Source organism: Malaya genurostris, chromosome 3, assembly GCF_030247185.1.
Source record: "Malaya genurostris strain Urasoe2022 chromosome 3, Malgen_1.1, whole genome shotgun sequence".
NCBI classification, from domain to species: domain Eukaryota; kingdom Metazoa; phylum Arthropoda; class Insecta; order Diptera; family Culicidae; genus Malaya; species Malaya genurostris.
Window position 1 is genome coordinate 184,535,445 of NC_080572.1, and position 21,633 is coordinate 184,557,077.

The 21,633-nt window shown below is 38.2% G+C and overlaps 3 protein-coding genes across 8 annotated transcripts in view; 1 reads left to right on the forward strand and 2 right to left on the reverse strand.

Moving 5' to 3' along the window:
• Positions 1–9,360: 9,360 nt before the first annotated feature.
• On the reverse strand, positions 9,361–12,411 carry LOC131436540 (uncharacterized). Of its 3 annotated transcripts, none has more exons than XM_058605300.1 (3): positions 11,958–12,411; positions 10,488–11,499; positions 9,361–10,430 (listed from the first exon to the last, which is right to left on the reverse strand). In XM_058605300.1, exons 2-3 carry the CDS (start codon positions 11,482–11,484, stop codon positions 9,382–9,384), a joined length of 2,046 nt encoding a protein of 681 aa, XP_058461283.1. In that variant the 5' UTR covers positions 11,485–11,499; positions 11,958–12,411; the 3' UTR covers positions 9,361–9,381. The 3 variants fall into 3 exon arrangements, with proteins under 3 accessions (XP_058461283.1, XP_058461282.1, XP_058461281.1); XM_058605299.1 differs by lacking the exon at positions 11,958–12,411 and adding an exon at positions 11,751–11,888; XM_058605298.1 differs by lacking the exon at positions 11,958–12,411 and adding an exon at positions 11,730–11,851.
• LOC131436542 (acyl-coenzyme A thioesterase 13-like) lies at positions 11,799–16,197 on the forward strand. The gene is made up of 2 exons (XM_058605301.1): positions 11,799–11,933; positions 15,733–16,197. Exons 1-2 carry the CDS (start codon positions 11,847–11,849, stop codon positions 16,093–16,095), a joined length of 450 nt encoding a protein of 149 aa, XP_058461284.1. The 5' UTR covers positions 11,799–11,846; the 3' UTR covers positions 16,096–16,197.
• The window catches only part of LOC131436539 (peroxidasin), a 416,998-nt gene continuing 411,511 nt past the window's right edge, over positions 16,147–21,633 (reverse strand). For all 4 annotated transcript variants that reach the window (XM_058605296.1, XM_058605295.1, XM_058605297.1 and 1 more), the window contains one exon: positions 16,147–19,837. In XM_058605296.1, the coding sequence (XP_058461279.1) occupies positions 17,179–19,837 (2,659 nt within the window). In that variant the 3' untranslated portion in view covers positions 16,147–17,178. The remainder of the gene's footprint in view (positions 19,838–21,633) is intronic.

Sequence of the window (21,633 nt, forward strand, 5' to 3'; positions counted from 1 at the left end):
TGTCGGATATTGTTGAAACGTTCACTCGGGAAGTCAGTGAGTGTAGTGGTGCATCCGAGCATCTTGAAACCGGAACATACTGAGTCGCGCGCGAATAATACCATTACTGAAATTAATACTAACAAATATCCTTCTCCCGTGACACTTGTGGAGTGCGCAGTAGTATATACGGCCTCTAGTAACCACAAGTGTTGGACTAACATCCCTTCCCATTCCTTAGACGATCTACGTTCGGGCCTGGCCGGCGCCTTTACTGATCAATGAATTCTGGGATTATCAGAGTACATCTTCTGGTAACCCCAGAATTGAAGGATGATTTACCAGTCCCAGGTCAGCTAATCCCGATCAGTATCGGTGTAGCAACCAGGGGTGATCGGTCAAGCTCAAGCTCAAGCTCAGCCATCTCCGAGAAAGGTGAGTGCACACCGACATTTGCTCAGTTAGTTGAGCTGAATCGAATGGTATATTACATTTGGCCCACCGTGTCTCGGTTGTAAAGACGGTTTTCACGGTGATTGCATAGCCTTTCTATGCGAAGAAGGCAAAACCTAACATTGTCCATACGCAAAAGCATCTAGAGCCATCTTATTATATTCTGAAACTATGGAAATCCGTGAGAGATATTCTAAGATCCAAGAACTATTTGGAATATCGACCTTAGGGACTAAGCACTGACTATACTGTAACACAGCAAGAACTACAACGGCTAATGTCTATGTTTTGTTTTCTGTTCATATTTTTAGAACTACACATTGCTTACTTGACAATTTGTAACTGTACCAGGTAAGTTTTCAGTAGTTCAATAACTGCAGTGAAAACAGGTCGTAAGATCTACTGCTGCTCACAGTCGTGGAGCTACATTTTGCTTGATTCTCTATACTTCAAGAACTTCAGTGAATCACGAAGTTCGTTAATGCGCTTTTTTATGCTGGTAGTTCTTTATGTTTTAACTACAGGTAGTTTTTGGATGAGCAAGTACTTGTTCATAATTCATCACAATGATCTCATTAATTGAATGTGTTACCTCGAGTTTGGATAACAAAAAAGAAACTCATCATCAGATTCAAGGTCTATATTCCAAGGTGGTTTGGGATGGAGAAGAACTTTTTACATACTGCACTCAAAAGTCATACAAAAGTCACCAGTCACACGTTTATACACGGATTTCTTTTTTCCAGAGGTTCTTGAATACCCACGACCTTAACTGGATTCAATGAAACCAAACGATTCCGTACAGTACATTTCATAATATTCAATTCACTGAAACAATTTACTTCATTTAGCAAAAACTTGTCGCGTAAATTAAATTCGCGCAAATTAAGTTCGCGTAAATTGAGGATTTAGTGTACTTCAAGAAAATGAAATTATATCTAAATAATGAAATTAAAGATAACGAAATTGAATTTCGTATAATGAAAAGGGCGGCTCATCAGACATGGCCTAGAGCGGTAGCAAGCTTAAATTCGTCACTGTCCTTTATATATGTATCGAATGTTACCTCATTTTTAATGCTCACAATACACTACGATGAATAGTTCGCACCCTCCTACGTATTGTAGAATCATTTTCAAATGACTGTGTTCACAATTCGTTGTGAATTTGAGCATCACAATTTTTCAAAAATTCTAAGGACAGCTGGATGGGTGCAAAGGTCTGCATTTCCTCTCTAAAGATACCGTGGCTAAGTTATTTTGAAAAAAAGTTATCGAACTATGGTTGGCATTCGCAGAGGTGAATACGTGACCATTCAGATATCACAATTTCTAGTCAAGACTGCGGACTGAAGCATAAAAAAGAAATATTGAAATAATTGAAAAAAATGCTTCTGCCTTTTACAAACCACCCGGTGTTTATTCAAATAACATGAACACCTTTCTTGTGAATGAAAGCGATAAAATTCATGCACTTATAATATAGTGCAACTGCACCAAAGACCCAGTTCTCGTACACAAGGCCACATATAGCTGAAAATGCAATTCACTCTAGTTGCAACTTTAGCCTCTGTTTGGGTCGTCGTTTGCTCAGTAGCACCGATCGGTAAGTACTGCCATCAAGAAAAATCCCAATAATCATTTCTATCATATTTTACACAGTACCCGATGGTCGTGGTTCAATTCAAATTTTGCCCAGCTATGGATCTCCCGGTCCGTTTATTGGCGACTTCGGAATAAGTGGACCGGTGCCGTGTGTTGTGTCTGGTCTAAATCGCTGCAACTGTCACTCTGATCCTGTTTGTAGCATGCGCGGATCATGTATCGAACCGCCTTTATGCCACTCGTTTTTCCCCACACCACACCACTCCGAGTTCCCCCTTGGTAACAGAATTTTTCAATGTGGATCTTTACCCAATGCCAATGCGGTCCGAGTTCTGCAACCTGACCATTTTTCCTGTGTACCTGGTTATATGTCCGGATTGCATCAGATTCGTATCTCGCCGGAGGATTTGAGAACTTTGAATTTAATCAAAAGACTTCTTCGCTTAACGGGAAAATCAAGGTATAAAAAGCTTAGGTCTCGTTACATGTGCGTGAAATGAACGGCTCATGTTGCAAGAAGCTTTACGATTCCGACCCAATCGGAACTATCCAGTGAATTTCTGTTTATCTATTTCATTCGTGGTTTTGCATACAACTGTGAACAATTTAAATTCTCATAATTAAATTCAACTTGTGTAATATGCTCACACACACACACACACACACACACACACACACACACACACCTGCACGCACGCGCACACATACAAACATACACATATACACGCACACACCCCCACCCACACACACATGCACGCGCACACACACATACACATACATACACGCACACACACGTAAACACATACACATACACACATACACATACACACGCACAAACACAGGCGCGCGCTCACACACACACGTCACTTTTGGAAATCATGAATCTTTAAATGTAAACAAAATCAATAATGGCATTACGTGTCATTTATGAAGCACGTTTATACGATTTGTTTCAAAATATGACACTACTTTTTTTGATAACTACCCCACAGTAGATCACCGTTACCCCAATGCGCATTACTACAGTTTTACTTATGCAATTATCCTAATTTTAAGTAAATAACAAATTATATTTAGAAAAAAAAGCTCTAAATCGACTTTTCCCGACACGCCTCAAGATTCCATTGCATATAGGCTTAACACTGTTGTTATTTTTTATCATTATTACATTAATTTCACTACGTATTATAAGTAATTTTTTTTCACCCTCTTCATAATATTATAAAAAATTCTGATAGAATACATATTTATACTGGTTATTTTCAAATAACATATCAATTTCCTTAGTATCTATTATCAACTAACTTAAAACAAAATACAATAGAAAGTTATAACCACTGTAAAGCGAACGATAAGCTACTGTAAACGACTGAAAAACAATTATAATTCAACAAAACACAACGATTTATTGTATTGAAATAGTGACAAAAGAAAATTTGGTTCGATATGGGAAATACTGTTGGCAGATTCTACAAAGCAAGATATTTGATTTTCTTCAGTTGATTAGTTTATTTCAATAAATATTTTGAAAGATCTCTAATTGTAATTTCTTGCTCCTTAAAATACAGTACACGGTATACGGACAGCATGAGCCATGTAGATCCATATGCCGACAATTCAACGACTTTGCAGAGTTTTTGATTTTAATTTGTCGTCCATTTTTTTGTCGTGAATACGACTTACTTTACTATGGGGTGCCTTTTCAAAATTTACCCTCTGAGAGAGTGATCAGTTTTTGATCGTGAATATCTCTTGTTGTATCTAACGAATCAACATAATTTTCACTAGCAGTTCGGCTGAAAAGTTCGTGTCGTTTAATAGAAACACACATTTTTTTGCCAAAATTCTTTTTTATTATTCAACATAATTGCCATCAGAGGCGATACAGCGATTATAGCGATCTTCCAATTTTTCGATACCATTTTTGTAGTACGATTTGTCCTTTGCCTCAAAATAGGCCTCATTTTTAGCGATTACCTCTTCATTGCTTCAAAATTTTTTACCTGCGAGCATTCTCTTGAGGTCTGAGAATAGGAAAAAGTCACTGGGGGCCAAATCTGGAGAATACGGTGGATGAGGAAGCAATTCGAAGCCCAATTCGTTCAATTTCAGCATGGTTTTTCGTTGTTGTTTTTGATCGATTGTGAGCTCACGCGGCACCCATTTTGCACAAAGCTTTCTCATATTCAAATATTCGTGAATAATATGTCCAACACGTTCCTTTGATATCTTTAGGGTGTCAGCTATCTCAATCAACTTCCCTTTACGGTCATTGAAAATCATTTTGTGGATTTTTTCACGTTTTCATCGGTAACAGCCTTTTTTGAACGTCCACTGCGTTCATCGTCTTCGGTGCTCATATGACCAGTACGAAATTTTGCTAACCACTTACGAATTGTTGCTTCGCCCGGTGCAGAGTCTGGATAACACTCATCAAGCCATTTTTTGGTATCGGCGGTACTTTTTTTCATCAAAAAGTAGTGTTTCATCAACACACGAAATTCCTTTTTTCCATTTTTTTCACAATAACAAAAGTAGCTTCACTCAAAATGCAATATCTCACAAACTAATAATCAGACAGCTGTCAAATTTATACACGTATCTTTTGAAGGTTGGTACTAACTGAAAACGGTATGGATTTAATTCTAGTGGCGCCCTCTCATAGAAACGATACGAACTTTTCAGCCGATCTGTTACATGCCATCGGAAATATGATCAATATGATAATCTCAAATAATTCAAAATTAAACTTTTCTGAAATGTTCGGTATAAACGAGTATCAAAGAGGATAATTCATAAGGCGCGTTTGCCTTTCTCGTATTTTTGAAGCTTATAGCTCAGTGATCTGTGGAAGGATTTATATAATCTAACTACCAATAGAATCGAAATTTTTCAACTTAAGCGTGTATAGAAAAAGCATTGAAGTATTTCAATAGTACACTATTGAAAAACCTGTCTCATTTGACCCATGTCAACACCAGCCAATCAGAACGCGTTCTGAGGAAGATAACAAAATATCTGCTGCTGTACAACAAATCGTTCGAGAAAATGTTCCGAACAGTGTTTAATATCGTAGTGAGTTCCACAATTTGGTCCTTCTGTAAGGCAGGAATGAATCCCGTACAGCATCCGGATAGTTTCTTTCAATGAAATGCAAATCCGAAATGAAATAATCAAAATTATATGCTTCTTTTTTTTCATAGCCGTTAGGACCGCCCATTAGTGAAAAAGCTACAGACGAAATCACGTAAAAAGAAACCTCTTAACAAAAATTGGATCAGTTTGGATTCTATCGCCACTGCGAGCAGACGTATTTTGTGTAGTTTGCAAAGCTAGTTTCGCTTTCGGCAAGAGCGATTTCGTCACAGCTGCCAGTCATTTGCATTGGTGAAAAAACAACGGTGGAGAGCATTACACAAAATCATCCGTTCTAATGGCTCTGAAAGTTTTCTAAAGAACTATTAGGATTTCTTGCTCGCAAATCGAAGGTAAATATCCTCAGTTTAGTGCAAATCTAGAACAGTTTGGTTAGATTTGTGCACTTTTCGCTGTGTGAAATTCACAGTAATCGAGATCAAGTGATGCCCTCTTTGTTTTTGCGAAAAATGTGGAAAAGGGAAATGCTTGCATAATCCATACAATTGATCAACTAATTGATATTCGGAAGTGTTAAGGAACATGTCAGTTGTTTTCGTATTCACGACATCCAGTTATGTCTCTGACATTACCCACCCACTTTTTTTTATCGTAGACTACTGACCTTTTTTCGTGTTGTCTTTCGTGATAATTTAGCCTAAGTAGCATAATTTTTAGTTTATTCATTGAGGTCTGAGGACAGAGGGTCGCGTGTTGAGCTTTAAATCGACCATGTGGCTCGCTCAATTCCCTTTGCGCATCGTATTTCTCTTTTACTCTCTCGTATATGAGCAAACTGTACCGGGTTGCCAGCATACATTTGATTATTTTGATGATAAGTTTTGTCACATAAATCTATCGTATGAGTTGGACATTACATGAATTCCAATGAACAATGAAAAAATATTCAACTTTCACAAAGATTGAATGCGAAACAAAAAATGTGTTTATATACAATGAAGGGCTTAAGGGCTGAGGACAGTACCGTAAAGTGGAAGGTTTTTTGCTATTTTCCGGTTTCAAATTAAATTTTCTTGGAAACGGTGCAGAATATAGAATAACCCACCTGACAATGTATTCGAAATTTAGTTGAAAATATTCTGTGAAATTTTTAGAATGATTCATTGAGTTCAGCGGTCGTGTTGTATTTTTTTCTGACTGAAGAACTGCTAAAAATTTGAACGCTCGGAAATGCATACCTCTACTTGTTCATCGAATATCTCGGCTTTGAAGGCTTGTATCATAAATCTACCGTGACAAAGTCTAGATAATTTAGTTTAGATGCGATTAGTACACGAAAACATATATGTTATCGCGATAAAAATAAAGTCTTGTATTTTTCTGTGAAACAAAGTCAGATTCAATGCACCCGCCAGCTTTTTCGCTTTGGTTTCCTTATAGCATTCTGAAAAAGGAGAGAAATAAAATTGGCTCGACAAGGCTGCCAAACACATTGTATATAAACACATATTTTGTTTCGCATTCAATCTTTGTGAAAGTTGAATATTTTTTCATTGTTCATTGGAATTCATGTAATATCCAACCCATACGATAGATTTATGTGATAAAACTTATCATCAAAATAATAAAATGTATGCTGGCAACCCGGTACAGTGTGCTCATATCCGAGAGAGTACACTGAAATTAAAATCTTATTTATATTCATTAGATTTGTCATATGAATCATATGCAGAATATAATTCATAGAAATTATATGGAAACTTATAATCTTTATTTAATGTGTACGTCAAATCTAAATGGACGTTATCATAATGAAAGTTATAAAAATATCCCATATTATTTATATGGAAATCCGATGAAAGTCGTGAATAGTTGTGTCCTCGATATTTATCAACTGCTCCAGACCATTTTTTCAGGAAGTTCCTCATCTCAATGTAATTTTAAATCGCTGACAAGACAGCTCATCCAACTTCGTTCAAGGATATGCGTTAACGGACCATGAAATATATATCCGGTACATTTCATTACTCTATCTGTCTAGTAAGATTCATTTTTTTATTTTCAGTCTCAGGATCTCACTTCTCTTTCGCAAATATCATGAGGTGCTCCCTTACCGAATGGAATACTAGTAAAGCTTGAATCCTCAAAGAAAAGTAGTAGTTGGAAATTATCTGCTATTCGTATGACCTCCATTGAAAGTTATATATATATATATATATATATATATATATATATATATATATATATATATATATATATATATATATATATATATATATATATATATGTATATATATATATATATATATATATATATATATATATATATATATATATATATATATATATATATATATATATATATAAATTTTATAAAACTAGTCATATGGTATATATGAACCTATCTAAATAAATTCGAAGTGAATATAATATGCGCTTCATAAATTGTTCCAATATATGTTGTGCGGATATCTAGTAATGGTTATAAGACGCGCCAATAAATTTGACTCAGACTGGAAATTACATTCGTTATATGGAAATCCTATAAAAATAACGTTAAGAAGAGTTTTATGTTTCATGAGATTATCTCATATATTTGACATGATGTTGAACACATCTTGTAACTATTATTGGAAATGCTAATAGTGCAAAATCATTAGAATATCATATAATGTGAAAAAGAAAATTTAGCTCAGTGTACAAGAGAAATACGATGCGCAAAGGGAATTGAGCGAGCCACGTGGTCGATTTAAAACTCAACACGCGACCCTCTGTCCACAGACCGTTAGACACCTACTGCCAGATAAAATATACAGCAACAAATAAACAAATAATCATTCAAATAATTTTTTTGTAAGTGTGAGAATTTTACTAATTTTACTGCTACGATTCCAGAATCTACACTAAAGTATGACTTTTGGACGACTAACATATTCTACCACACAATTAAATGAGATGGAACAAACGAGAGCAAAAAATTACAGGAGGGTGTACGAGACACGACCGATTAGAATGACATTAAAAAAACAATCTTAAAAATCTTCCAATTTCGAAAAATACACTATTCGTTTGTCACCATTTAACGTTTCCTAATTCAAGATAGGAATCAATGTGACATTAATGCCATATTCTAGTGAATAAAAAGGTATGGGTGTGTAATGTCAGACATGACAGACTTAACTGGATGTCGTGAATACGAATATAACTGAAACGCTTTCTTCTTACTTTCGAATATCAATTAGTTGATCACTTGTATTAATTGTGCTAGCTTTCCCCTTCTTCACTACTAAAATTTGAAACGATGCACCTAAACTGAGTCGGTGCTATGCTGAAAGTTCCTACAACAACTACAAACTCCAACTGGTTGAAAAAAGGACCGTAGTGTAGTAAAGTAAAATTTCGCATAGTTCTTTGGGAATATGTTAATTGTTCTAAAAAAAACCTGATTCGAAGAATTCATATATTAAGGACTGGACCTGAGTTCAAGAACTAAATTCAGAACTTAGAACAGGCTCAGAATTCAACTGCAATTTTGTGTTTGAACTAGTTTCGAAACTGAATTCAGTACCGGAATCCAGTTCCAACATGCAAGTTCTGAATTGTAAACCTGTATTCTGGAATTAAGCTCCTGAAACTAAATTCTCCTTCCAACGATCAAAATACAAATGAAAGAACGACCTGAGCGTTTGAGACTTCATACTTGGTTTGTTCTTACTGATGTTGGTCGGAGAACCTCACCTCGACATCCAGTTCCGTCTGAAGCACTACAAGAAATGGTCGATTTTCAATCAAAGTTACCTTTCATACTCGTCCAGTAGATAATCGGAACTGATATGTGCCTGACTACCTCAAAACCGTCGTCCAGATGCAAGCAAGCGTGATGAATTTTTCTAATTATTTCCAATAGTTTTAGAAAACTTTATTTTTCAGTTATTTATAATTATCTCACGCTGTTGAAAATTTAATCACAACTTCCTGATCGTATTCCCGATTACTTGTAGAACCAACATCAAGAGATATTCGCGATAAAGTTCTGCCCATTCTTGTACAGGGTAAATTCTAGTAAAGTAAGTCGTATTCACGACAATATAGTTCCGTTTAACGCCATTTTTTCAGTAATAATTTCCCACTGATGACTTTGTAATTTCTAGAATGACTATCTTACTCTTTATTATTCTAAAAGTGAAGAAGATTTCGAAGAAGAAGTAATAGATGAACTCGCACAAAATGCGTTCTATATATTTATTTGTCAAACCAAGACGCGTTTATCGAAAGGCAAATCACATACACAACAATACCGATAATAGATAGATAAATGTCCACCGTCTCCGTAGAAAATCTCTCCTAACAGTTCAACATCCAGGGAGCTACGGTCGCACATAGCGCACATTGTTTCCTCTTTCCGCACTGGGATTTGCTGCTTGGTTAAAGAACAGCGAAAGGTTTGATGATTCTGCGGACAACTCTGCTTGGTGTCAGCGATGGCTTCTCCACAGAATGAGCACTCCTCATGGTAGGGTTGCTGCGGTGCGCTGGACAGCAGTTCATTGGCATGCGCAAGTACCTCTTCCATTACCGTTTTGAGTGACAGGTGAACATGCTCTAAATCTCCTGGGAAGCTGTCGTCAACGAAATCTTTTATGTAGTTACGAAGGCAACGAATCGTTAACAGTTGGTTGTAACTCAACTGGGGGAAGGACTGACGAACGAACATGAAATAGTATATCACTTTGGCCGCATGTAGAATTTCAATTACCATCGCAACAAATTGCGATTGTTGAAACAACACTTCAGCTATCGATTGACAACGTTTCTTGAAATAGCTCAACCGTGCACCAAGTTGAATAAGTTGCATTTTAAGATGATACGCGTAAGCATCATCAACACTCGGCCGAGTGTTCGCTAGTGCTTCCAGTTGACTTAGTGTTGCTGTGTTGCGATTGCCACTGAATCGAATAACTTCCGCGCAGTCGTAGTATTCAGTCATTCGAAGTGACTGGTTTGCCAGTAAAATATTCAATGAATCACGATCGCTAAACTTACAGAAGAACACGACGGTCGGTGTGCGTAGACTCAACCGGTCGAAACTTTTCGACGGATAACCAAGGAACAACCAACAGGAACGATTTTTAGTAGCGGTTACACCATATATTGAAAATTTGCTCACGTTAAGATCAGTTTTTATTGGATTAAGCTCAATCACCAGTTGATCACCTTTGATGAATTTGATTTCCACACCAAATATCAATCCAGGAAGGGTACAAACAACATAGTAAAAGTTGAAGAGATGTTGGAGGCCTACAAATAAGTAAGTCAATTTCTACAACCTACCTACTGTTGCTTAAATCAACTTACCTGTTATCATAAAATTGTGCATGTTCTGAATGGCCACCGATTTTATTTCACCATCGAGATTAGTTGTGAAAACTAGCAAATGCGTTCCTTTGACGGCCAACATTAATATACGCTCGTTAGCGAGATCAATTTCGTACTGCATATGACAAACAGTCAAACTATCCTCTTCCGTCCAAATGTCCGGTAGCTGCAAGAATTCCCCTACAGTTGAATTGGGTAACGTTCGAAAGCTTAAAGCTGCTATTTTCCCGTTCAACAGACCAACCAACAGCAAGTTGCGATCTTCTGCAACAGTGATCCACTTGAGACTTCGAACCGCATCCGATGCAGAAGCAACATACTCTACTCGAACACTGTCTGAGTACAAACTAAAAATAACTACCTTGCCGGACTTGGTTCCTGCTGCTATATAGGCCACTTGGCGAAATACCTCATTTCGCCAGGTGAAGGCAGTAAAGAGAGCCTCCCGCACTAATGACTGCATACGATCAAAATTCAGAACAAGTCGGTCATCGTAAATGTGCGCCAGCCAAACTGCAGATGCGTCAATATACGGAACCCATTCGTTAGAATCTTTGTTAAGTCGATGTAACGTCAGCTGACCTAGGTTAGTCAAATGGCTTATCAAACAACTAGAGTAATCCTCCAGAATTCCAGGAGGAGAAGCAACGGCCATTACTATATTTGTATACAATGTGGCAACATTCGGAATGATAGTTTGATCGAGCATGAGTTTGATTCGTTCCTCGCGAGTGCTGTTGTTATATAGCGCACTTTCTTTCGTAGCGATTCGTCCGGTTGGTTTTAATTTGGAACACTCGATACGATCTATGCAGTAATTCAGTGTGGAGTCCTCGTTGATATGTTTGTACTTCAGCTGCAAGATTTCTATGTAACCCTTTGCTGATACCACGTGATACCCAGCGGAGCAGGAAATCGCGAAAGGTAGGGTAACTTGCTCCGGAAGTTGAATACTGGCGAATTCTAGCATTTCCATTTTGTTTGAGGTAAGCTAAAAATGATAAAATAAATATTGAATGGTTATTTATTAGCTGTACATAATTGAAACGAAGCATTTCTTTTAGTGAACATGCAGAATACACTTCTGAAATGTTTCACGCGCGCTGTTGAAACATTACAACTTTTTGCCATTCCGTTTTGACTCGTTAACTCACTGGCGAACGAAAAATCATAACAAAGCTGAACAATTCCCTATAAACACTATCCTACTGATGTACTCACATTTACAGTACTAAGCATTACCTCAACAAAATCGGGTGCTTGCGTAATAGTAGTGCAGGTCTTTCGAATTTTACCTCTCTATCGAATTTAACTGAAGAGCAAGATTCACTGGTGAAGATGAGTGCAAAAAAGGGATTGGAATTTCTTCGTGCCGTTTCAAGCTACATGACAAAAACAAACGGGTATGATCGGTGCTTGCAGCAGGTAAATAAATAAAACTACACTTACCTCAGTTTAAAACACCTGACTTAAATCAAATGATACGCGCTTTCGGACAGGAACTAATAATTGAACGTATGTTAACCTTTGGCTAGGAATATATTAAATGCATTTTCGAAGCGAATACAAATTCATGAATTTGGAGATTATTTTGACATTTTGCCCTTTTATGCAGGGTTGTGTCAAACCCACTACGCCTGTATGAAATATTTCGATTGAAAAGTTTCTGAAAACTCAGTCCCCATAAAGAAATTGCCATATCTTCCCTTCGTTTTCAGTCGGATGCTTCAAGCTACCGTACCAGTTTGTAATGAGTTCCGAATCATATCCGAGAGTGCCGGAAACTTACGTTCTGAATTTCATGTGGATTTCGGTATGAATTCCGAATCAATATGAACTCCAGAGTACCAACAGTTTCGAGTTCGGAAATCTGAAGGAATTAAGTTAGACAACCCTAATATTAGAAAAAACCTGTATTAGTTTCTTCGATTTTGCACGTTCTCGTTCTGATTTTATACAGCTAAATTCTTTCGAAATTTAACAAAACCCAATTTTGTTAAATTTCGAAATAATTTAGCTGCATAAAATCACCACGGTGGCACGATTGTCATCTGCATACAATTGGCTTGAAGTCGAAAATTTTGGTTCTAGTTCGCTGTGAAATGCTGTGTTTAAGCAGTGTTCACACGTTCACATTTTTCTACATGCGGTCGGTTAATGAGGCAATAGAAAGTTCTAAATATTTTCCAAACAGTTCCAGCGTAGTAATATATGAATGTTGTTTTCCTATCAAACCATCACACGATCAGTTTGGATGAATCTTACTCGTCTTATACTCCTATGTTAAAAAGCATAGGAAATCAGTACAAAATCTGTATAAATGACATACTTCATCAATACGACATTAAACGATGATTGTGAAACTATTTGGGTGTTTCAATTTCTGGCGGGATGTCATTATTCATGGTAAATTACTTCTTGAGTGTATAAATTTGAAAATGTACGAGGTTTGTTCCTAAAGTATCGCGAACTTTTGCGGATATGTATGTTCGATTTTTGATCTTTTAGTGGCGTTATGTTGGTACTCATGACCCTCACTTATGTTGACAATTCCAGCCGTTTCGAATGTGCAGTCAGTTTTCAACAGCTATTGTGCGTGAATGTGTTTTAGCTGGTCTTCGATTTTCGTCTAACACCAAAAAATGGGTGGGAGCTTCCATTGGAATGATTCAGCTTTGGTTTTGGCGAAGACCGTCCAATTTCAAATCTATCAGTGTTCAACAACAATTACCAGGCTGATTGATTTCTTCAATTCCAATAACATCCTGTACAACTTTCAATATTGGTTTCGGCATGGTTGCAATACTGCAACTGCAATAGTTGAGCTCATGGATAGTATCATTAAGGAGATCGATTTTAACAGATTATTGGGTCGTTGTTCTTGGATCTAAGAAAAGCTTTCGATACCCTGGACCACAACATTCTCCTGCGGAAACTGGATCGATACGGAATCAGAGGAATTGTCAATAACATCTTTCGCAGTTACCTTACAAATAGAACACAGTTTGTAAATATAGGGGACGCGAAAAGCTCAAGACGCCAAATCGACGTAGGTGTTCCACAAGGCAGCAATATTGGGCCTCTTTTGTTCTTGGTATATATCAATGATATTGGGAGGTATTCCGAGATTGTTTGCTGATGACACTGCGCTCTATTATACATGTAAAGACACACCAACTTTAATGGCATGCATAGAAAACGACTTGCGTATCCTAATGGGCTACTTTAACTCAAATTTACTGTCTTTGAACATAGCGAAAACTAAATTCATGGTATTCCATTCACATAGGAAAAAACTGACGCATCACACGAAGCCATGCATTGGTCAACCATTTATAGAGAAAGTTGATAGTTTTAAATACTTAGGAATTCACCTAGATTCAACACTATCTTGGGATAGTCACATAAAAGTGATTGAAAGCAAACTATCTTCACTTGCTGGTGCTCTCAGGAAAGTTCGCAATTTTGTTCCTAGGAAAGCATTGATCAGCTTCTACTTTGCATGTATCCACTCTCATATACAATACTTATTGATTATATGGGGTCATGCCTCGAAATCCTAACTAAAAAGAAATCAATTACTGCAGAATCGCTTCCTAAAAGCTAAAGACTGTCCCTGAAAGTATGGACGCACTTTGATTTCGCAAGTGTTAGATATTCAAATTTTATTCGATATACTGATAATATTAGACTACAACAACAGAATATTATTCTCAACATTTGCTACTTAGCCATTGTAGACTAGCTGGCGCACCTTCTTGCGAACGTTCCTCATTAAATTTCGTACAGACTTCTTGGCGACAAGTTTTGACACTTTTTTTTCAATCTTTTTCGAATTGTTGAATAGTTTCGGCTGCCGAGACATGTTTCCTGAGATGTGGCTTCGTTAATGCCCAAAAATCCTCAATTGGTCGAAGTTGTGGGCAATTTGGTGGATTCATGTCTTTTGGGACGAAAGTGACATTTTTGGTAGTATACCATTCTACCGTTGATTTCGAGTAGTGGCAAGAAGCAAGATCTGGCCAGAAGACAACAGGATCCTTGTGGCTTCGAATCATGGGTAGAAGTCGTTTTGTAAACATTCCTTGATGTATATTTCGCTGTTCATTGAAGCAGTGGTGATGAAGGGTTTCGAAATCTTACCGCAGCTACAAATTGCTTGCCAGACCATAGCTTTCATACCAAATTTTTCGGCTTCCATCGATGTCTCGGACTGGTTTAACACTTGCCCTTCTCGCACCGTATAATATTGTGGTCCCGGAAAGGATTTGTAATCGAGTTTCACGTAGGTTTCGTCGTACATGATTATGCAGTACAAATTTCCAGCAAGAATCGTATTGTACAGCTTTCGAACCCTCGGCATGATCGATGCCGCAATTTGGTGGATTCATGTCTTTGTAAGCTTACAATTACTTTTTGTAAGCTTAGCCCCTTAAAAACAATTCTACATTCCGCTGGGAGCTCTGGCATAGTATAAATAGTTAAATGTCTCTTCGCTAGTATATAACGTTAGTACTAATGGCCTCAGCTTGTCATCATCACGGTTTTTTTTTTTCTATTTTTGCTATAGTTTTTGCTTTTTTTTAAACTGAAATATGTATGTGTCCGTGACCAGGGAGCTCTAATTGTGAGCTTTTTGGTGCGGAGGGCTATAAAAAAAATAATAATAACAAAACACGTCCACGCACAATAGCTGTCAAACACTGACTGGACATTCTAAATGGCCGGAATTATCCACATAAAAGAAAGTCATGAGTACCACCGTAATGCCACAAAACGATCAAAAATCGAACATACGTATCCCACAAAAATTCAAAATTCGCGATACTTTTTAACAAACCTCGTATGTTATAGTTATGTAGATGGCTCAGCTTGTACAAACGTGAACATTTCGATACCAGGTTATTAGGGCATATCGAACGATAGGCCCATAAAAAAGTTACAAAATTTAATGCTCATTACTCGGTTTTAGAAACCGAATTTATGAATTTAAGAACATTGTATATAATATCGTAGATTGGGCTACCATCTACGAGATCCTCTTGATTATTGTGTGCATGAATTTTATATAGCCGTGCATTGAGCATTGTATTTTTTAACATTCGCATAGACGTAACGTACAATATGCCCTAATTGCATGTTGATACCGATTTGATTCTGCGATTGGGCTGTGACTTTGCACGTTCGACGTCTTCTTTTATGATGTATTTTCATCTAATTACAGCTTCAAATGGTCAGCGGAGGTGACGGAAGATGTACGGCTGAGTTCAAAGTGGCGGAGGAGCACCTGAACCGCGCGGGAGGACTTCACGGGGGCTACACTGCAACCCTGGTGGATGTTGTGACGACCTATGCGCTGATGACGAAGGACAACTGTCTGCCGGGGGTGTCGGTGGACATTCATGTGACCTACTTGAAAGCCGCCAAAGAAGGAGACGATGTGATCATCGATGCCAACACCATTCGGGCCGGTAAGAACTTGGCCTTTCTAGAGTGCGAGCTCCGACACAAGAAGGATAACTCGGTCATTGCCCGGGGACAGCACACCAAATACATTGGAACAGGGAGCCCAAAATCGCAAAATTAAGAGTGATATTTAAGTGCAGTATTTCTTTCTAATAATAGTACAATAAATAGGTTCAAAGGTAATTCGAAAAGTGAATAAAACTGTTTTTTTTATTGAGTCGAATCATGTTTATGTTTTGTTTAATGGGATTTGTGAAATTTTATCCTAAGTATTATACCCAATTTGATGTACCGAGCTCGGTGAAACTTGTGTAACTTACTACTGCTATTACTGGTTGATAATTCATTGTCAGATTTTTGGTATCACGACTTATCATCTAGATTGGTTTTCTTCGCTTGAATCTAATGACATTTGATCAAAATTCGTCTGTTTTGATATACCTTTAAATCCTAGATTTGATTCAATCGTCTGTTGAAAGTTCTATGCAGAAGAATGTTTTTTTTTCTCAGAATCAGCACTAGTCGTTTTTAGGTTCAAAACCGAATCCTAAAAGTACAAAACTGCTTAAATGTGTAATACTAATCAAATTTGAAGGAAAGTTTGGTTCATGGGTTCAAATTCGAGTCGTACCGTGTGTTTTTGATACTCACAATGAAGATTGTGTTGGAGATTTTTAAACCAATTCATATCATGCCGAGAAATTTTTTAACCATGTCTAATTCCCCCGTTTCGATTCGATTTTTGATTTATGGCAACTCACTGCTAAATGGTGTAAGACAAGTTATAAGTATTTTTTTTCTCCCGAGATAGGAATTAGTTCGACGTTGAGCCATTAAATTTGATTTATTTTTGATCAATCTATTGAAGTAAAATCTGCATGCTATTGTTATGTTATTTTGATTTCCTACTGGTTGAATTTGTTTTGTTGAAATACAAAAAAAAATGTTTTAGATGTGTTGTAGATATGTATATAGCCATTTGGAGTTATTTTTTAATCTGAATTTAAGAATGAAATCCTTTTACAATGGTGATTTATTCGGAACAAATATTAAACCAAACTCTATTTCGGTTACTGAAAAATGTAGAATGAACTTAATATTTAGCTGAACATCCAAAGAACGCTACCAACTTCGAACTCGAAATCTAAACTCTACACCTTCAACGCAGAATCACTGTCAATCAGTTCCTGATGAGAAATTTCGCTCACTGATCTTCTTTAACGGTCACAACTGGTTCACTGTCGTCTACGGCACACATAGAACAGCATTTGCCATCCTCCTTCATCAGTACCAGTCCATTCTCGCAGATCATTTCCGCACATTTCTCTGTCTCACAGCTTATCTGGTGATGCTCGCATTCACACTTGGTACAATCATCTCGCATCCAGATTTCGTTGTTGAGTCGTTTAATACCCTTGTTGTCGACGCAGTGCCCATGGGGTTTACCTTTCATTGGACTTACACTTCCATTCGTGGCCAAGGCAGCAGCAGCGACGGCGGCCGAACATTGTTGTTCCAGCCGCCGAATCTTCCGTCGCATCTGTTTCATCGATTTTTGGAAGCTTTCTATCAATGATTCAAGTCCCTCAATCCGTTCCTCATTCATGTCATCATCAATAAAGGAGTCCTCGTCCAGGTGGTTCTCCGACAACGATTGTTTCGATAGCTGCGTTTTTATATCTCTTTTGTTGCGTGTAGATCTTCGTTGTCGCGATAGGGGAGTGTACCGTTTGTGGTCCCTCGAACAGCTGCTGCAGTCAATCCAGTGTTCAAAATCCATCTGAGGAATCTGATCGCAAAACTTGTAGCCACCTTGCTTGTTTGGTAGCACAAACACATTCTCGGTTACACGGGTAATGTTATCTCCGTTGTCACATAGCAATCGTCCCAGTGTGGTCTTCTTAATCTGAGCTAACTGTTCCGGTTTGAATTGTTCATTCTCGTACCAGAAGCGATCTCCTTCTCGCAGTTTATTGAATTGTTCCACTAGCAAGCACATGAACAGAGGTCCGACCTTTGCTCCGGGTAATTGATCTTCGAGAATACCTCCAACCCACAAGTCGATGTTGTCCGGATGGCCGTAGAGTTCTTTTAGTTTGCTACGAATTGAGTCACTTGTAATCTCTCGTGCAAGATCATCAAACGAATCAGCTACTTTCATATGGCAGAGCTTTCGGTAATCGTTGTAGCCAGGCAGAGCATGATCTCTTGAACGTTGGATGTTTATGGCCGCCAAATCCAATGCTACTGCATGGGCCGTCTCAAACAACTTTTCCGTTAGATCAGTGTTCAAATTCTGGTCTGGTTTCTTCAATTTGGCTGGAACTGAAAATAAGCCTCGCAAAAGCGGATCCACTCCTCCCTCGTAGACGATTCGCCAGGGAGCAAAGAATGCCTTATGTAGAGGAATATGACCCTGAGGTATCGGTTCGAAAGATTCATTTAAACGATGTAGAATCGGATTGATCAGTGAATGTCCGAAGCGCAAAGCAGCTGTGGCAAATTCATTAGAAACTGATGGATCTACCTCCGAACTGTATCCACTGTATTCTCCAAGTGCTGCCATGCCACGAACACCAATAATCTCCGGAAGCCAGTGGGAATATGTTATATGTTGCATAACCGCTCCAACGATCTTTCTAGTTTCGAAATAAATCTTGTCACCTTCCCAATGAGGGTTAATTTTTTTTAACTCACTAGCGATCCGATTGTGTTCTCTGAACCAAATGACGTGCATAGACAACAGTCCTAGCTGTTCGTTAACTCTAATGTCACCAGCTGTGAAGCAATTCACCGTACTCTCATCCAAATTTCTCCTGCAATCTATTCCATCGGTTGGTGCCGCAAATGGCAGTAACGATTTTTGGTTCGGGAAGTGTGGTCCCTCTCGGAGCAATCCGTCGTCGGTCGTCAAATTTCTTAAATCCCTTGCAAAGCTCTCCGAGTATCCATAAACCTGCGATCCATCGATAAAAGCCGTCAGTTGATTGATCTGTTCTCTAGGTTGTATGGTTCCGAAGAATATCGAGGTCATGCCAGATCCGCACACAGCACTCGATCGCACAAAATCAATACAGCGACGATTGTGAACTCTCGGATCGTTTTCCGGAATTTCAATCGGATAGCATGGCGCTGCGTACTCACACGTCTTTTTACAGTCTACACCGTCCCAGCTTTCCGAGCTTACCGAAGGGATCGCGTGATCTAGATCATGATCTAGGAATTGACCCCATTGCATCACCATGTGGGTGATTCGATCGTCCGATGTAATCTCGTTAGTGGATATCAAACTAGTCGACACAAGTCGCGCACTTGGTTTCGGGAATCCATGATACAGGGCTGTTCTGTTCCAGCCGATCGGCATGTTGAAACCATTTTCATAAATTGGAGGCAACAGTCGTCGGAAACCCGTTAAAGAAGATCCCCACGTAGGATTTTTGTAGTTGTTACATGAACCGTCTAACGTACGAAATTTGGCGTGAAAACAAAGATCCGTGCAGTTCGGTGTGACCCGATGGGCCATACAGCCGGAAAGTTGAGCCAACAGATCTAAATAATCCGGGGAGAGCAGATCGTTATAGTTGAAATCCGTCGTGTTCGTCATCAAACTGCTTCCGGAGGCAACGTGTTTGCGTATGTTTACCAGGGTGCGTTCGTAAACTTCCGCAGCACGGGCGAGCTCTCGAGCAGGACCGGTCGGAAAACGAACGATACGAAACAGATCTCCGTGATGTTGCGCCTTGGTACCGTTTCCGGAGAAAAGTTTCACGATGCTTTGGTTGATGGCAAGATCGACCTCGCGGGAGGCTTCGGCAATGGCGATCCTGACGAACTGGTCACCGGGAAGCAGTTCCAGCTTTTTCCTGTTGACAGAAAACGAAACGTTAGAATGTATCGAGTTTTGAAAGATTGGAAACATCATTAGGATATATGAATGGCTGAATGCGAGGATCGGACAAATGCAACTTATTTTCGAAATTCTGTTTAAAGGGCGACCACTTTTGAAAAATAATTTATTTTTTCTTTATATTGTCTTAAAGTAAAGCATTTAAAGAATATTTAAAAAAAATTTAAGTCCGATTTTACAATAAACTTTTTGTGTACTTTTCTCGAAAGCACGTTTTAAAAGTCCTTGTCCATCGTCACTTAAAAACTACTTCACCTTTCATTTTCAAGCTTTTTTACATACTTCCTACATATACTAATACACTACCCCAACGTTTTCTTTACCATTTTTTGTTACTTTGAAGAGATTTTAGAACTACAAAATGGCGCATTTTATCGTGGAAAATCGTAATTTTGATTTTAACCAAACACCAAAAATTCAAAAAATTGGAAAAAATATCAAAAGGAAAATAGGGGTCTATAAAAACATCTACTATAATTATGTTACTTAGTTTTTGATAGATCATGCGTTAATCGTGTCTTGTGTCATTGTAAAACTTGCTCAGTTCGATCTATAATTTAATCATGAATCGAATCATGAATGTCTAAGATTTGGTGAATGAGCAAAGTTGGAGGAAATCTTAGACTTTGATTTTTATCGAAAAATTGTGTTCAGTGACGAAGCTCATTTCTGGTTGAATGGATACGTCCAACAAGCTGAATTGCCGCATCTGAAGTGAAGACCAGCCAGAAGCATTACAAGAGCTACTAATGCATCAAAGTCTCTGTTTGGTGTGGATTATGGGCCGGTGGCGTCATCGGGCCGTACTTCTTCAAAGGCGACGATGGGCGAAACGTTACTGCGAATGGCGAACGCTAACGTGTGATGATTGATGTTTTTTTGCACATAATGGAAGAATTGGACATGCCTGACATGTGGTTTCAACAAGATGGTGCCACTGCAGTGGAGTAAAACTTCATTCAATTCAATTGAAACTGAATGTGGAACACATTGACGATCTCTCTAATGCAGCAAACTTCACTCTCTGACACACATAATGTTTGCTGACGGCCCGAACGGGCAGCATTCAGTTCATCATTCGTTTCTCTTCAATCGAGGCTTTGTTTAACCCTCGTCAGTTGATCTCTTGAAGTAACAAAATATCTCTTTCAATAGTGTGAGAGCGGCCTTCAAATGAGGTCCATGTAAACATTCGAATAGGTTCAAGATAATAGATGAAAGACAAACTAGATAGCTGAAATGTCAATCACAGAATACAAATAAATTAATTGTTTCCTCGTTCAGTTTTCATTTTTAATACTTTACTCCATTTATAATTCTATTCGTTCGAACTTGCTTACTACCAAGAGCGAAGGCAATGAAGGAGCTACACTACTTGGCACTCGAAACTAAGCAAGCAAAACTTCAAATGACTAGGTACGATTATTCAACTGACGATGAATTCCGGGAGCTTCACTTGAAAATGGCAGCAAAAGTCAAATGAATTAGTATAGGTATGCTGACGGTCAGCGGCCATAAATTTCATTTTCATCTTATATTATTCGATTGAAAATGAAATTTTACCGCACTGGGTGCCACATCCCACACGGCTCGCGAAACAATGACCAAATTGAGAGCCGCCTTCGGTGAACAGTTCATCTCACGTTTTGGGTCCGTCAATTGGCCGTCTAGATCGTGTGATTTAACGTCTTTGGACTATTTCTTGTGGGACCATGTTAAGGCTCATGTCTACAAGGATAAACCAGCGATAAC

Bases quoted from the DNA above. Each gene is read 5' to 3' on its own strand.
- LOC131436542 (XM_058605301.1), top strand. From the start codon at position 11,847: ATGAGTGCAAAAAAGGGATTGGAATTTCTTCGTGCCGTTTCAAGCTAC. The intron at 11,934-15,732 runs GTAAATAAATAA...ATCTAATTACAG, and splicing joins ATGATCGGTGCTTGCAGCAG to CTTCAAATGGTCAGCGGAGG.
- LOC131436540 (XM_058605298.1), bottom strand. The intron at 10,431-10,487 runs GTAAGTTGATTT...ACTTATTTGTAG, and splicing joins GCACAATTTTATGATAACAG to GCCTCCAACATCTCTTCAAC.